This window comes from Lolium rigidum, chromosome 1, assembly GCF_022539505.1.
Source record: "Lolium rigidum isolate FL_2022 chromosome 1, APGP_CSIRO_Lrig_0.1, whole genome shotgun sequence".
Classification (NCBI taxonomy): domain Eukaryota; kingdom Viridiplantae; phylum Streptophyta; class Magnoliopsida; order Poales; family Poaceae; genus Lolium; species Lolium rigidum.
The window spans coordinates 26,417,610-26,434,706 of record NC_061508.1 but is presented as its reverse complement, the minus strand read 5'-3'; the positions used below and the strand labels follow the sequence as shown (position 1 = coordinate 26,434,706).

Genomic DNA, 17,097 nt, shown 5'->3' with positions numbered 1-17,097 from the left:
TTAGCGAACTTGCAATACCGCTGAACAACATATAGTGCTTTTAGCCAATATTTAATGGAAAATAACAGATCACCAGCAATATATCAAAATCAGACAATTAGTACATAAATTTTTATCCACGATAATAATGCTCGCAAACAAAATCAGGAAGAATAATAAACTGTTAACAATATGGCTTGGGGATGTATGTCAATCTGCCTCAGTTTATATATGTTATAAGGCAATGTGTGCCGACATAGAAAACGTGTTATGTGATATCACCTCAACACAAGCAAAAGAAAAGTAGTTCTTATCAGGAGAGCTGAGTAGAAATAAAGTGTAGCCGCATAATTCACAGTATCCAATGTGATTACTCACAAAATATGATGGTGAGCAACTTGCTTACAGAGATAGTGTAAATGCTTAATAAATATATCTAACCGCAGAAAAATTAGCATGCCAGTGACAAGTTTATGAAACAGAAGCTATTTAAAGATCAAGATTACTGATAGAAAACGTACTATATATAAATTATCAAGTTCAAATAAGAAAAATCATGTGAAACCTACAACAGAAAAACATTACAGCATGCAAAATAACCAACAAAGACAAAAAAGTCAATCACATTTTTGAATTACAAGGTACTGTTATAAAATTTAGTACCTCTTTAAAAATGGTCCATTGCATCTGAAGAGTAAGCTTCACGGAGTGATCAAACTTAGTTGCAGCTGTAGGATTGGACAATGGTCCATTGCAATTAGGATTGGCATAAACGTCTGCTAAGAAGCTTAAAACAGAATTATATTCAGTACAGTGCCAAGAACCTTGAAGAATGTCCGTTATTTAGCTAGAGCACTACTAAAAAGCATATGATCAAAATTTCCATAATTTTCCCACTGATCCAGCTTTAGTATCAGAGAGAGCAAACATGCACGGAATAAAATCAAAATAGCCGAAGAAAAAATACAGCAATGCAACAACCTTATTCCATTTGCTTAACCCTCTCGTACCAATATATAATACCGCAGAAACAAAATTAAAAGTACCAATAAGCTCTTAGTGATGAAAAAATCCAATGAACTCGGAATTAGTTCTCTAAGCCTAAAAGGATGTGAAGCTGATCTTGGTATTAGCTTGTTGAGTGTGCACAGGCTAGTGAGATTGTGAACAAAGAATGCCAAGGCGTCCTTGCACACGATCAGGATGTGGTCGATGGACTGGCCGTCTTCTCCATACATTAATTCTACAAGAAAAACACACAAAAAATCAGGATTGCGTACTTGAACCAATTGCAATCACAATTTGATTCTTGTATCTGCACATAGCACCTACCACATCCCAGCGTCTTGTCCATCAGGTTTAGGTCCGTCATCTGCAAGACGTTCCGTTCCTCCCCATCTCCAACATACTCAATTTGAATAAATCAATGTCCATAGCAGGACACAGTTACCGGAATCTTTTTGTGATTGGCTTGGGTCGAGTCACTTCGCGACAGGGCGATGCGCAGTGGCGGGAGGCGCTTCGCGGCGACGTGTGGGCGGATGGCGCGTCGCGTAGGTGCTGATCTCCTGCAACGGTGGTGGTGAGGGGTTCCGATAATTCTCAGAATGGTGCGGGTCCGTGAGATGATCTCCTTGGCAGGCTGGGGGCGCGTTTAGTGCGGATCTCACCCCATTCTCAGCCTGATTCCGATCTGATAAACGTGGCACTCCTGGCGAAGCTCCTCGAGGAACTGCAGCGGCTAGGTCTGCTTCGCCAGGAGGATGGTTTGCAGCCCGCGTGGGCTGTTTGCAACGTAATTTCCGGATCTAAGGAGGAGGGTGTAACTGAACGATGGGAGGAATGTAAATTTCACGGGTGGGCGAAGAGGGGAGAACAAACGATTCTGGATCGTAGGATGTAGGCAGATTGACGGCCGAGATTTAATTTTCCTACAAAGTTTTTGCCTTTATAAGTAGTGGAGATAAGTAGTGGAGATAATTTCCGGATCTAAGGAGGAGGGTGTAACTGAACGATGGGAGGAATGTAAATTTCACGGGTGGGCGAAGAGGGGAGAACAAACGATTCTGGATCGTAGGATGTAGGCAGATTGACGGCCGAGATTTAATTTTCCTACAAAGTTTTTGCCTTTATAAGTAGTGGAGATGGAGATGGAGATGGAGATGGAGATGGAGATAAAATGATCCAATCAAGTTTTGGGTTCTGCACTTCAAAAAAAAAAAGTTTTGGGTTCTGTGAAATTTCATTAGCCAGAGACGTTAATAATTCTACTCGTATTTGTTTCGAAACTCTGATTTCAAAGTGTTGATTCGGCAAGCTATGACTCATTTACAGAGCAGACGCGCTTTCATTCCCCCCACGTTTTGCAGGTGTGCTTGCTCAAAACTCAGACCAGCGCCGCCGATCCGCCGCATCTCCCGCCGCCGCTGGCCGGAGCTCCCCCATCACGCTCTCCTCTCCCCGAGGTAGGTAAGCCGTCGTCTCCCCAGACCTGGTCACCACGACCTCGTCTCCGGTCAGCTCTCAGACACGCGCAACGCCGCCAGGTCAAACTCAGCCCAAAACCTCAAGCCTCCCCCCAATGCTCCCACCCCTCCTCCGCAAGTCAACCGCTACCTCCCCACGCCCATGGCTCCCCTCCTCCTCCTCCTCGCGCTCACCGGCCTCGCCGTCGCCGCCGCCCAGCTCGTCCCGCCGCCGCCGCCGCCGCCGCCGCAGCAGCCCACCAGCGCCTCCGACGGTAACTGGTCTCCCGCCCCCGTCACCGAATTCGAAGCTAACGCGCGCCGTCTCACAGATCTCTCCTCCCGTTCCCTATCGCAGCGGCTGCCCTGAGCGCGGTGTTCCGTCAGTGGGGTCTCGGATATGCCGCGACGGCGACGACGACGCCGCCGGAGGACCCGTGCCTGAAGAAGGTCTGGTTTGGGTCCCTCGCGAGGAACGCGTCAATCAACTGCAGCTGCGACGTCTTGTTCCTCCCGTGCCGCATCACGCACCTGTAAGCGCACCGTCTTCCTCGCTCTCTCGCTCGCCTGACTTCCCGAGGCATCTGCAGTGTTGTTTTTCATTCCGTCTGCGCTTGTGGACTAACGATTTGGCTCTGGGACGATGCAGGAACGTGACTGGCTACTGGAACCTGACAGACTTCCCCCCAGCGCTCTTCAACTTGACGGAGCTGGTATCTCTGTGAGTCCTGGCATTGATAGCTCATACTGTGGAAACTGCTTACTCTAGGAAGAAAATTCACCTGCCCTAAGATTAGAGATATGCGGTGTTTGGTTGCATTGAGCATTATACTACTCGATGTACCTATGGAATACTTGTTGTTTTATCACATGGTGGAACTAAACCTCCAAACTCTGACTACTGATATCTTAAATTTTAGATACATACTTGAAAACTCATGTCTAACTTTATCTTGAACTTTTTCATAACATATAAGAGTTATTGAAATACAAGTCCCAGCAGCTTGTTGCTGCAGCATAATGATTGACTGGCCCTGCATAATTACAGAAAGGATTAGGCGTATGTGCACAAAACAATGTATCCACGTATTCAACAAAAATGTTCAATGTTTTGAAATAACTAGTGTTTTCTTATCTACTCTATTGCGCATCCTCAGTACTACAGAATTTGTTACACTTGTTGAGTGATACAAAATTGATAGTCACTTACCATTTCCTTTTGTAGGGATTTGAGCAACAACAACTTAAGTGGCCAAATACCTCCAGGAATCGCCAATCTCTCCAAACTGGAAACATGGTGATTACAAAACCTTTTACTTCTCCTTACTACCGAGATTGTGATTTTTTTTTAGAACCTCATTGATAAGTTTTTCTGTAATTGGAATATGTGCATTGAAAGTTCATCTTGCTGAACAAGTGAATGAGCATCCTATCTCTATGCAAAAAATAGTCATAATGCAGACCTCTGTCAGTACTCATTGTTATCTGTCGTCAAAGGCATCTAATATTCTCATAGCTGATTGTATGCTCTTCACTTAGCTAGGCACTTCAACAACAATCAACTCAATGGGTCTTTTCCTAATGGATCTTCAGGTTTGAGGAGTCTCCAGTCCCTGTATGTATGCGCCATTTCCCTTACTTTCTCATATAGCAAGTAAAAAACTACTCCGTATTTAAAGAAAACCTGCAGAGCAATATATTACATAGTGTCTTGTTGGAAAAGAAAGATCACATGATCTTGCAATTTCTTGTGCAGATGGATGTTCGATAATTACATTGAAGGGACGCTTCCAGAATTTATTGCGAACTTCACCAATCTCACAGACTTGTACGCATCAGTACTTGGTTTATTTTTCATTAGGCACAGCTTCTTCTTACTTTTGCAATCTTGGAAAGCTAATGCAATTGTCTTCCTAGGAGAATATATGGGATGAAACTTCAAGGACCTATTCCAAAAATTTTCTCTAATTTGATCAATCTGGAAAAGCTGTAAGTCGCTTTAATGGTTTCTTTTATTAAATATTGAAGAATGCAGCACTGTGCTCATTTTTGTTTATCAATTTCATACTGCTAAGGGATTAATATAAGAGTAAAAATGCCTTCAATCCTTGGTCATCTAATCTGGAGAAGTTATCATCCATCATGAACAAAAAATCATGGTGTCATATGACTTCTTAGAAGCCACACAAATGTGATTTCTGTTAATAAATACAATTTATAGTGTTACATTTAACATGGATTTCCTTACAGGATGCTTGGTGATCTTGATGGTCGGAATTCTACTTTTGATTTCATAGGAAATTGGACAAATCTTACAACATTGTATGTATGCAACTATTGTGCCGAACTATACCTTGCTTTCATAATTAGTATATTTGCTTACGGCAGTTTTTTTTTGTTAAGCAGATCACTGAGAAAATGTGGAATCACTGGCGAACTTCCTAATAGGCTCCCAAATCTATTGCCCAATCTAACATACCTGTGGGTAATCTAAAACACTTCTACTTGAAGACAATTCTTTTGTCGAGCTATGATTCATATTATTATGACTTTGTACTTTGGGATATTCTGCAACAGTTGTCCTATACTAGGGATGCTACTGTTTGTAATATTACTATAGCTGCAAATATAGTTTTTCTTAGCCTGTTTTTATATGATGCTATTAGCCTATTACCATCTATCTGCAGTTCTGCAGATAGTATTGTCAATTATCAACAAGCTATTATTAGTTTTAAAAGTGGAACACTACGAACAGTTCTTATACATGCCTTTCTTTTGTATCTTCTACCATTGCCATGGTGGTTCGTAGTTGTTAGGTTACCCGAATATTTTAAATTGGGTGTTTCTAATGTTTTAATTGATCTTTCGAAATGATTTTGAACATTTTTTCTCAGCGCAATGGAAGACCTGGATGTAATAAAATGTCAATTCACTATACAGTCACATCTACTTTATCTTGTTCTCAGCTTTGCTACAATATTCAGCACTGGAAGCTATGTCATGAAATAGATCTCCTTATATTGTTGAAAAGTAGAATCCATAATGTTATTTTTTTTGTCCATATAATCTACTAGTCTTTCGTAGTTATCTGAACTTTTTGGATGCCCTGTATTTGCAGAGATTTGGGATCAAACAACATATCAGGCTCACTAGGACTATTGCTTACATATAAGAATTCAAGCCTGTAAGTTGTAGTTACATATTTACAATCCTTGTGTGATGTAACACCTTCAAAGCATTTGTATTAAGGGTTAATTGCATAATAAATTTGGTGCTGTTCGCAAGTAAAATTTAGATAACTTTTTGCACATGGAGCAAACTGTGTCGGGGAACAATGCAATTAATCTACAGTTTGATTTCTTCCAAATTCCATGTTATAGAGTAATTCACCTATGAAATTTCATACTCTTCATAGCTCTGCATCTACCAAGTTAGGTGGCAGAAGATGTTCTGCGCTGTACCTTTGCCATCTCAATCACCTCAATACTAGATACCTTGTCTGGCCTAGCACAAATATTTGATGCCTATTTCACTTAGGGAACTTTGGTTGTGTAAAGTCTGCTGATAAGAACAGGAATTACTTAATTAGTCAATATTGGTATGAGAATATGCTATCACTTTTAGGTGTTACGTTTGTCGGTGATAATTACTTATTTAGTCAATATTGGCAGATGCTGACTTAAATGTATTTGAGGGCATTATGGTTTATTCATACTCGATGGTTCGCTCTTTTTTGTTCAACTCCTCTAATGAAAATTTCATCCTTTTAGATATCTTGGTGGAAACAACTTTAGTGGAAATCTGCCTTCTGAAATGGTTCAATCATCACGTCCTTTGTAAGTATGTTTGTTTGTTCTGCGTTTCCAGAGGTTGATGCCTCAATGGATGTTTTTGCGCTGATATAAAAGATGCCCTTGGGCAACAAATCTTAACTCTGATTCAGGTTACCATGTATAGTTGCCCCTTAGACACATACTCCCTCGTCAAAATGTAGTGCTTATAAGTTTTTAAAAAATTCAAAAGATGTAAAGTTTGACCAAGTATGTAGAGAAAAATATCAACATCTAGAGTACCAAATAAATACCATTAGATTCATCATGATGTATATTTTCATATGGTATAATTTGGTGTTGTAGATATTGATAATGTTCTCAATAAACTTGGTCAAACTTTACATCGTTTGACTAATTGACTTTCAAAATTCTTATATGCACTACATTGTGACTAGGTAGTACTATTCTAATGCTTGTAAGACATCATGCTTTTTCATAACGCCTCTTACGAGAACATGCTTTCTAGTCATCTTTTATAACTTCTACAAAAACTTCTGTACCATTTACATGCACATCTATTTGGCGTATCATAGGACATTCCTAATAGCAACTATTTCTGGGTCCTGGACTTAGCAATTTCTCATCAGACCAATTCATATCAAATGTCCTTTTTTTTTTTTAGATCGTCCTCACGTTATAATATGGAATATATATTATCACCTGTAGCCTGCACGCTATGTTTAACATGGATGCTCACATATCCTGGAATTGTGAGGCCATGTTAATTGTCAGGAGAGACTGCACAAATGGGATATTATATTGCATCAAGGTCCGCAGGGCTAATACATCGAGTAGAAGAGGCATAAGATAACCCGAGACTAAAAAGTTCAAATACCGTTTGAACTGCTAACATACACATGATATTACACTTCTACCCTTGTCACTTATGTCAGACCTAACTTGGAACTACCACAGCAGAATTATTTTTGAAAAATAGCTGAGTCATTGGTGTATATTGAACATAGGAACTTTGAACCACTGGGTTTGAAATGATCTGTAGAAACTAGGAAGAATGACTGACTGGATAAGAACAGAGATTGGCATGATATTTTTAATTCTAATTATATGGTCTCATATTCTGATTCTGTGATTCTAATTCTAATTATTTTTCTGCATGCAGCCTGATCTTTAAACTGTCTTAACTCTTCTGACTTTTAGTATAAACTCTCCAGGGATGTTTCGTATAACCCCTTAGTTACTGGAATCCTTCCTGACAATCCTGCTGGTCAGAAGCAGTCAATGTATTTATTTCTTACTTTTAGTCGTTATATTAAGCTTGAATGCCAATAGCTAAATTAGCAATCTTTACTTATTCTGTTGCAAACATGTTCTCTGTGCAGAAATTACATCGGAACTTCAATTGATGCAAGCAGAACAACAAACAGGTAATCGGTGTTTAGTGATCATGCTTTGGTGCTATTGATCGAACAAGTAACAACATCATTATTGTTATTTGCCAACAGTTTTATTTTTGTAAGTTTTAAAATGTGATTACTGGACAATCTTCTGTTATGTGGCTGCTAGGGTTTGGGAGGGAGAGAGATGGCTGCGAGAGGGCCGGCCGGGGGCCTTGCCCACGGCCGGTGGCAAGAGGGAAGGGATTTCCTTCTTAATTCTTGCTTGATTAGATTGATACATCTCCTCTCCTTATATAGAGAGGTTTACTTGACTCCCAAGCAAGGCTTACTTGACCCCTAAGCAAACCATAAGACTAACGGGCTCAGGCCCATGACGTACTCTAACACTACACCCCACCTGGACACGCAGCTCGTCCTCGAGCTGCAACCTAAACAAACCATGACTCGACGCAACACAAACCTAACACCTAAAAACGAGCCTTTTACATCTCGGCTTGTTTTATTACTCTCAACCTGAAATGGACTGGGACGCTTTATTGTTGACCCCTGAACATAAAGTGGACACCGTCCGCTCGTCGGACGTGCACCTGTACAGCCACCTGGATCCCATGGAAACCAGCGGGACAAAAGGAGCCCACGCGGCGGCCGGCGGCGGAATGCAGTGGTGCTACGCGGTGCGCTCCTGTCGGTGACACCATGCCTTCTCCCCGCCGAATGACTGTCGATGGCGCAGACTTTGAGGTCGCTGCCCGCGGGAAAAACAGCATGTCCGCCGCCCGTGGGGGAAACCGTACGCCCAAGATCCTCGACGCAGCGGACGAGATCGAGGTCCGTTGCGCAATGAAGCGCAACTTGAAGGAGCTGCAGCTGCAGATCACGCATCTCCCGCACACGCCGACGCACAAGGAGGCCGCGCGCAGCAGCTTGCAGCCTCACCGCCGCCGACACGTGGCGGATAGCGATCCAAGCCGGAAGCGGTGACGGCGACGGAGGAAAACAGACCTGGTGGAAGGGCATCCCGGGCGGTGTCGATGTAGAGCCCGGGGCCAAGGTCGCTCCCACACCGCCGAAAGGCAGGGACGGCGTCGGTGGCGGCAGCAGCCGCTGCTGCGGTGTTGGTGGCGACGGCAGCAGCTGCTGCTGTTGCAGTTGCCCACCGAACGACAGGGACAGCGTCGGTGAGGACAGCAGCTGCAGCGGTGGCGTTGGTGGCGGCGGCAGCTGCTGCTGTTGCTGTAGCGTCCCGGTGGGGAAGAAGGCGGCCGGCTGCTGGAGAAGAGGGACCCCCGGCGCCGAGGTATGGCCCGACCCGGAGATGATGGACAGCGGCAGCGGGGACTGCAGCAGCCCGACGTCGGGTGGCGGCGACAACAGCAGCAGCGTCGGCTGCCACGGCAGCAGCGCTGCCGGCGGCGGCGGCCCGTAGGGATCGGCCAGGAAGAGGCGGATCTCCAGTGGTGAGATCGCGGATGGCCGTCGAGAGCTCTTGCTGCGAGAGGAGGGGGCGGCGCCGGCGACATCTGCCAGGGGCGCCGCGACGCCCGTGGAGGGCGGCGGCAGGGGCGCGGCGGCGGAGGAGGCCGGCGGCGTCTCGGAGGCGGCGGCGGTGGTGGCGGTGGGCTGGCTCGAAGACATGATCGTAGAGGTCTCTGATACCAAATGTTATGTGGCTGCTAGGGTTTGGGAGGGAGAGAGATGGCTGCGAGAGGGCCGGCCGGGGGCCTTGCCCACGGCCGGTGGCAAGAGGGAAGGGATTTCCTTCTTAATTCTTGCTTGATTAGATTGATACATCTCCTCTCCTTATATAGAGAGGTTTACTTGACTCCCAAGCAAGGCTTACTTGACCCCTAAGCAAACCATAAGACTAACGGGCTCAGGCCCATGACGTACTCTAACATCTTCACTGTGAACCGTCCCTTGCTGCCTTTATTTGAAGGCTGAGATGGTGGGCATGTAATGCATAAATGTTAAGGAAGAGAGCTTAACTAATTATTAGATCAAAAATATTATCTTTTCTATATCTAATCTATGCTGTTCAGCATTCACTTTTTAAACCCAAGAATACTTTATAATTCAACCATTTTGCTCCTGTAAGGTCATGATTGCTCTTTTCTTTTGATGCACCTTAGAGAAATAACCAAACATATTGGTCAATGGAAGGACCATGGGTTCCTTCTTTGCAACTCAATATGCAGTACAACTTGCCACAAGTTAGGCGTATCTTTGCAAGTCTAGTATACGGCCTGGGATAGAATAATGAGGAACTTCAGGAAATTTGTATCAAAGGGAATGTTGAAAAGAAGCTGTAGCATTTACTGTGGCCTTTTGGTACTTCTGTAACTACTAACTAGTCACAAGCTAGTCCTTGTAATTTGAAGTAGAGTTAATGTTTGTGTCCTGTAGACTGTAGTACGTCCTTCTGCTGCATTTTTCTCACCCTGCCGTATTAAGTATTAAGTATTAACTATCAATATGCAGTGAAAACCTTACCCTCCTCAACTGTCTCCACATGGAAGGATGCAACAACACTTTTTATAACAGTAAGTTTCCAGGAATCTTAACTATTCAATATTTGAACACGACTTCCTTCGCTACTAAACTTCCAGTACTCAATCTTTTTCTTGACATGCTTCGAGTACTCAATTAATCATATATCGATAATGCTACAGTCATTACATTGGTGTACCTACTATGGAGTTCTGTAGGGTTATTCAGATTATATACCTGTTAATTCTTCTAAAGCTACACTTAGATATAGATCACGTTACTTTATTTCAGAACCTATCATTTGTTCCACAATCCTCTCAAGTGGTTACTCATCCCTCGTCTGATTATAAATGCAGACCTTATAACTTCCTGTGCTGTAAACTGTGGTGGCAAGCAAACGACTTATCCAGATTCATTGTCAAACACGTTCTATGATGACACTAGTGACCTTGGAGCGTCAGGCTTTCATGTTAATAGTGACAGGCAATGGGTGGTTAGTAACGTGGGCTCTGATCCTCTTACTCTTAGTAACTCTCCTGGTATAGTAAATGCAAATCAAGTTAATCTAGGGACAGACTTGCCTGAGCTCTATAGAACAGCAAGGACATCAAGAAGCGATTTATGGTACTACGTGGTTGGTCTGTCTAATGGAAAATATACAGTTCAGCTCTTCTTCGCAGAGATAGTTATTGAAAGAGAACTGAATCGTGGGCCAGGAAGGCGTTCATTTAACATTGATATTCAGGTTTGCTCTCTGAAAATCACAAATCAAACATTTACTTTTAGTGCATTCATTCTTATGTAACATTTACTTTAAGTGCATTCAGTCCATATGTGCCAAGCGAAATCATGTCATTAAATGCAGGATCGGAATATCAAGACAGATTTTGACATTACTAAAGAAGCAGGGGGTTTCGGAAGACCCACAGACATAACCCATGAAGCAACTGTGGATAATTCAGTTCTAAAAATACATCTGTACTGGAATGGACGAGGCACACGTGCTATTCCATATGAAGGAGCTTATGGGCCTCTGGTATCAGCAATAAGAGGTATCTGCAATACATATACTATCCTTCGTTCATATCATACTTTTGCTATTGGAAAAACATTGACTGACAAAGATGGAATGCTCAAATTTCTGCAGTTTTCCTCACTGAAATCCCCCCAAACAACAGCCCCCCACCGGCGCGGCCAGAGGCAGCGCCACATGATAACAAGAGAAGAGGAGTGGTTGCGGGCATTGCAGCCCTGTGTATAGCTGCGGCAGTGATATCTTCGTCCGTCGTTTACCTCTGGTGGAAATGGGTGTCACTCGTGAAGCATCCAAATGCATGAGGAGTTCAGATGTGTATACCATGTGAATGAGCCTCTGTGCACTGTATCATACCTTCGTTGAGCTGTGGTGGGGGACAATGGACGCCTGTACAGGAACACGTAGCGGAGTACTGTGAAGAGGAGAACAGCATCGATGTACAGTTCGGTTTACGCCAGGATATTAGGTCTGCAGCTTCGTTTTGTTTTGCGATTCGTCGATTGTAACTTCTAAGAACCACTGATGTCATCTCACGTTTTGTTTTTGGCATGTTGTATTGTATTTATTTATTTGTTCTTTCGAACTTATTCTCCATGTATCGCTGATGGCTATTTAACATCTTTGGGGTTTCTCCGGAATGCTGATTTTCCTGTAGTGTAGTTTATGCAGGATTGAAGTATTTTGTGTCAAACTCCAGCATTCCAGGCAATTGACCCTTTTGAATCCAAGACTAGTGAAAGAATTTGTAGGATTACAATCCATTGAATTCCTTTGCTACAGATGGAAATTTGCAGTAGTTGAGGCGTCGTGTTGTTTGGATGTCACATAGCAATTTGTAGACAAAAGAGAGAAGAACATGAGATTAGACCTCACATTTTAGTTTCCGCTAAAATTCATGTCCCGTTTCATAAGAAGAAATGGGGATTGCTACGCATTTAGTCCGAAATATACTATAGCAGCCCTATCCTAAAAGGTTTTGTAGCGGTCAATGAATGAACCAACTGTTGGTTTCTTCTTCGATGACGGCGAAAGATCTGCGTGCTTGATAGTTGCGGCGATGCGAGTTTGCAACAGTACAACCGTTTATATTCTACTTTGTGTTTTGTTAGTTGTATATATGTACCAACTTTGTATTGTTATGTTAATAAATAGAAAGAATATAAACCGTTGGACATACTTTTTTGATCGTCAAAATATTATTTTTTGTATGTTTTTTGTCCCAAATAATACAATAAATTTTCTATGGCTACCTTACAAATACACCTTTGAAAAATTTAGCTCGGAATTTCAGAATCTAAGATGAGTTTGCATCAAATCGACCCTTTTTTACAAATTTTCCTCCGCTCCTTGTCGTCTTCCTGCAGAATTCTTTTTAGTCTCGAACCCGTCTTCCTGCAGAATAAGATGAGTTTGCATCAAATCGCCATCCGTTTTAGGGAAGAGTCCGCGCGTTGGGCCGGGTGTTTGTCCGTTTCGACCCATCCGAACGCGCAGGTGCAGGATGGATAGTCACGCTGGGCCGAATTTTTGTCTGTTTCGACTTATCCGGACGCGCGAACACGGATGGGTCACGGCATTGGAATGTCCTAAGTGGACCCTTTTTACAAATTTTCCTCGACTCCTTGTCCGCTTTGTCTTCCTGCAGAATTCTTTTTAGTCTCGAACCCTACACTAAACCAAAATCCAAAGCACATCCTTCTTCTTTACTTGCCTTACAAGTAGATCCCTAGTTTTGTGAGAAAAAGAAGTAGTAGATCCATCGTGAACCTCCCCACGAGTTGCTTCCTTACTTCCCCCAAATCCCCAGAGAAATCTCCCCCAATCCCTCGCCGCCGCCGCCTCCTCCGCCGCGATGTCTCGCCGCTACGACAGCCGCACCACGATCTTCTCGCCGGAGGGCCGGCTGTACCAGGTGGAGTACGCGATGGAGGCGATCGGCAACGCCGGGTCGGCCCTCGGCATCCTGGCGGCCGACGGCGTGGTCCTCGTCGGCGAGAAGAAGGTCACCTCCAAGCTCCTCCAGTCCTCCCGATCCGCCGAGAAGATGTACAAGATCGACTCCCACCTCGCCTGCGCCGTCGCCGGGATCATGTCCGACGCCAACATCCTCATCAACACCGCCCGCCTCCACGCCCAGCGCTACTCCCTCTCCTACCAGGAGCCCATCCCCGTCGAGCAGCTCGTCCAGTCCCTCTGCGACACCAAGCAGGGCTACACCCAGTTCGGGGGCCTGCGCCCCTTCGGCGTCTCCTTCCTCTTCGCCGGATGGGACAAGAAGCACGGCTTCCAGCTCTACATGAGCGACCCCTCAGGTAACTACAGCGGCTGGAAGGCCTCCGCCGTCGGGGCCAACAGCCAGGCCGCGCAATCCATGCTCAAGCAGGACTACCGCGACGGCATGACCCGCGAGGAGGCCGTCGCCCTTGCCCTAAAGGTCCTCAGCAAGACCATGGATTCCACTAGTTTGACAGCAGAGAAGCTGGAGCTGGCCGAGGTCTTCCTGCATCCCGGCACTGGGGAAGTGCAGTACCAGGTCTGCACCCCAGATGCCATGGGAAAGCTGCTTGCCAAGGCTGGGCTCACGCAGCCGGCACCTGAGGCCTGATGTGCTGGTTTGATGTGGCTTGTGATGTCTACTCTGCTCTTAGATGGCTTAATCAGTTATTATGCTTTTTCTGTTGTTTAAACCAAACTATTCGATGGTTACGTGTTTTAATTTGATGCCAAACATGCTTGAACGGTTAATCATATTTGCTTTATCTGATGCATTGTGGTGAATTTGGTCCCATCCTTTGATTGTTATTTGTGATTATATGGTGGTATGGAAATATGAACCTACAGAAACTATAGTGAAACCTTATTTGTTTGACCATGTCATCATGAGTGTGCTTAGTGAACCAGCCTGTATCTTAAGGAGATTCTTGTGCTTGGGAGATTGCCTAGAAGCCCTGCAGTTATAATCCTTAGTTCCTAGGATATATCCAATGTTTCAGTTCACCATCTAGTTTGCCATGGAGAAGTTGGTGATTACTTGTGCAACATGGTGTTAGATCGCAAGTTGGAATCTTGGTTGGTCCAGGTTCTTGTTTCTCTGTGGTAATTCAACATAATCAACTAATCATAGACACCAACAATGATCAGGTAAGAACAAAAGATGATGGAATACTAGAGTTCAGAGGCAACGCATTCTGTCTTCTCTCTTTTCCTGGAGAGTTACCTCTAATAATAAGAGATGAACGATATATCTTCTCTCTTTTCCCTGGAGAGTTGCCTCTAATACTAAGAGATGGACCATTGGGGGATGTATCAACTTAGGGGCACCTTTTGAATTTTTTCTGCACAAGAAGTATATATTGGTCCAAAATTGTGGTAGTCCCTGTTGCATGTTTATCCTGTATGTGCCTTCCCTGCGATCATCTTAATTTCTTTTTTGTATGGTCTATTGGACTAGTTGGTTGTGTCTTCTTTTGAATATCTTGGGAGGGATAACATGCTGCTCCGCAGTTTTAATTTTCTTAATATGTGTAATGCTGAATTCTGATAAGTTCAGCATTAAGCAAGCACGCTAGGTGTTTGATTCCGATATATAACTGTATATCTGGTCTGGATTTAGAAAAAAACTGTGTTGGTTTTGTCCTTGCTGCATGTTATAGTGCTTGCGTTCATTGAAGACAATAGCAATGAACTGTATTAGGTGAGCAACTCAAATACTCTATGTTGTTAACCTGGGGACCAGTTAGCTTTAAACTAGAGTGCTACTTCTGGGATTATGGCTATGAAGCCATGATGTTGTATAGGATTTTTGTGATGTCTCCTGAGGTGTACTGGGATATCCCTGTGGAGTTGACAAGATGAATCAGAGTAAAGGGTGTCAACTATGATCATCATTCCAGTTGGATGGAGATAATAGGTTATGAATCAGGGGAAACATCATTTGAGTGGCTAAATATGTTATGATGTAAAAAAAGAACCCGGAAAACGTTCAGTTTTTGTTTTGTTTTGACAACACTATTTCAGTTGGGTGGAGATGTACTGGTTGTTGGCCCTTAACATGGCTTCTTATTTGGTTGTGTGTTCTTTTAAGATTGATTTTATTGCAAGATCGATTGAGTATTTTGGTGATGCAGAGTTTTTGTTTGGTGCATTAATCAGGTTGTTAACAAAATAAGTTAATGTGCCTGCTGGAGTGCTTGGTTCCAAAGGACTTCTCCCCCAGTTTGTGCATTTCCCTATTTCTGATTCACGCGAGGCACTCAAATGAGGCATTGGTTCATACAGTGCAAATTCCTGTTATGACCCGACCTAAGATAGGGTCAGATGTAAGATATGGGAGTTTCAGCAGAGGGTCAGCAGATCTAACAAGATCTGGGAATTTCAGCAGAGATTTGAGGTAGGTGAGTTCAACTTGGGGAGGAAGTAGGGAGAGAGGAGAAATTCATTCATCGTCGATAACTTGACCACAACGCTGGGCTGATAACCATGCATGCGTTTACAATTAACCCATCTTCTATCAGTTGTGCATCTTAGGAAGTAAAATTTGCATCAGTTTCTTAACAAATCCGTTGTGATGTTAATGTTTGATTAGGCACAAATGCTGAAGAGATGTTTATGCATATGTACTGTAAGATATAACCGTCTGAATACGTACATAGATTATCTTCCAATCGAGCGAATGATACATTGATACTACTTAGTATTATCGTAGGTGCTCGATTCTCTATTTTCTTTCTCATATGTAAGCACTCCATAGTCCATTCCTCGGAGAAACAAACATATACACCTTAGGGTTTCCTGAAAAACGGCCATCCAAAGGGACTTCCTATACACCGCCTTTAGCGGTGCCGCATGAAAACACATCATTGCAGGCTGTGGCCCACCCATCTTCACCGCCTCTTTTTCTTCTTCCCAGTCGATATCCTTCTTCCTTGCATCAATGTCACCCCCCCATCCCCCCGTCGATTGCCCCACCTCTACAACACCAGAGCACTGCCCCTGCCGCGAACCTAACCGCTTGCCACCTGTGGCCGGCGTTGGTACCGCGTCGCCTCGCTACACCACCCTCATCAAATTGCCACCTCTGCCGATCTTCCTCCGCTCCCGACCACCCATTTAGCTCCCGTTCACATCCCCTGGTCCTTTGGCGCCGGCTGAGTCGAACCCTAGCCCTAAGTCTCCAGCGCCGCACCCCTGCACCCCCACCCCTAAGTTCTCCGATGCCACCTCGCTCCATCCTCGCCAACTTCTTCTCCATCGTAGCTCCCTGCAAGTCACGACAGCATCGCCCGCTCCATCTTGTTCCGTCGGCAACGGGCAAGAGAGATATGAGAGGTAGGGGAATGATTGGTGTTGGTGGGCCGGCCAACTAGCTACGCCGCATGCAAGAGAGGGTACGCGGTGCGGAAGAAACACACCGCGTTGAGCGGTGTATAGGAGTTTGCCGCACCAATGCCACCACCTTCGTGCCGAAACTGACAGCAACGCCGCCATGAAGGGGCTCCTATACGCCGCTTCTTGCAGCGTCGAATAGACACCGCACGTAGTAGGCTAGCCCACCACCACCTCCTCGCACTTCTTCCTAGTCATCTTCTTTGTTCCTCCTTCTCTTTCTAGACGATGGAGACGGAAATAACGATGGCCAACTCCTCTCCCTCGCCGACCCGCCCACCCACCGCTGGCCTAACCGCCGTGTCTCGCCACTTGCGGCCAGCGTCGCTATCGCGCCTCCTCGCCGCCCCACCCTACTTAGCCGCCTCCTCCGCCGGTCCACCGCTCTCCCGGCCGACCATCCCTATAAACCCCTTCCTCTGAAGCAGGTGGGACCCCACACCCCTAATTCAAAGATGGCCACCAGCGGGACCGAACCCACACCCCTAACCCTAAGATGGCCGTCGACGAGATCCACCCGCACCCCTAACCCTAAGATTCCTTCCTCACCTCCA

The 17,097-nt window shown here is 44.6% G+C and overlaps 2 protein-coding genes and 1 long non-coding RNA gene across 3 annotated transcripts; all 3 read left to right on the top strand.

Moving 5' to 3' along the window:
- Positions 1-1,993: 1,993 nt before the first annotated feature.
- On the top strand, positions 1,994-11,834 carry LOC124705914 (probable LRR receptor-like serine/threonine-protein kinase At1g56130). Its single transcript, XM_047237599.1, has 16 exons — positions 1,994-2,004; positions 2,349-2,444; positions 2,777-2,977; positions 3,094-3,165; positions 3,670-3,741; positions 3,988-4,059; positions 4,201-4,272; positions 4,362-4,433; positions 4,695-4,766; positions 4,851-4,929; positions 7,436-7,518; positions 7,618-7,662; positions 10,114-10,175; positions 10,479-10,867; positions 10,988-11,174; positions 11,270-11,834. Exons 1-16 carry the CDS (start codon positions 1,994-1,996, stop codon positions 11,458-11,460), a joined length of 1,776 nt encoding a protein of 591 aa, XP_047093555.1. The 3' UTR covers positions 11,461-11,834.
- On the top strand, positions 5,590-7,510 carry LOC124670013. The gene is made up of 3 exons (XR_006992370.1): positions 5,590-5,628; positions 6,215-6,280; positions 7,450-7,510. It is a non-coding gene; the product is annotated as an uncharacterized LOC124670013 (long non-coding RNA).
- Positions 11,835-12,942: 1,108 nt separating the features above from the next.
- On the top strand, positions 12,943-13,946 carry LOC124670002 (proteasome subunit alpha type-4-1). Its single transcript, XM_047206527.1, has one exon. The coding sequence runs from the start codon at positions 13,011-13,013 to the stop codon at positions 13,761-13,763; it is 753 nt and encodes a 250-aa protein (XP_047062483.1). The 5' UTR covers positions 12,943-13,010; the 3' UTR covers positions 13,764-13,946.
- The last annotated feature ends 3,151 nt before the right edge of the window (positions 13,947-17,097 follow it).

Bases quoted from the DNA above. Each gene is read 5' to 3' on its own strand.
- LOC124670002 (XM_047206527.1), top strand. From the start codon at position 13,011: ATGTCTCGCCGCTACGACAGCCGCACCACGATCTTCTCGCCGGAGGGC.
- LOC124705914 (XM_047237599.1), top strand. The intron at 4,930-7,435 runs GTAATCTAAAAC...TCTGACTTTTAG, and splicing joins CCAATCTAACATACCTGTGG to TATAAACTCTCCAGGGATGT. The intron at 7,519-7,617 runs GTATTTATTTCT...TTCTCTGTGCAG, and splicing joins GCTGGTCAGAAGCAGTCAAT to AAATTACATCGGAACTTCAA.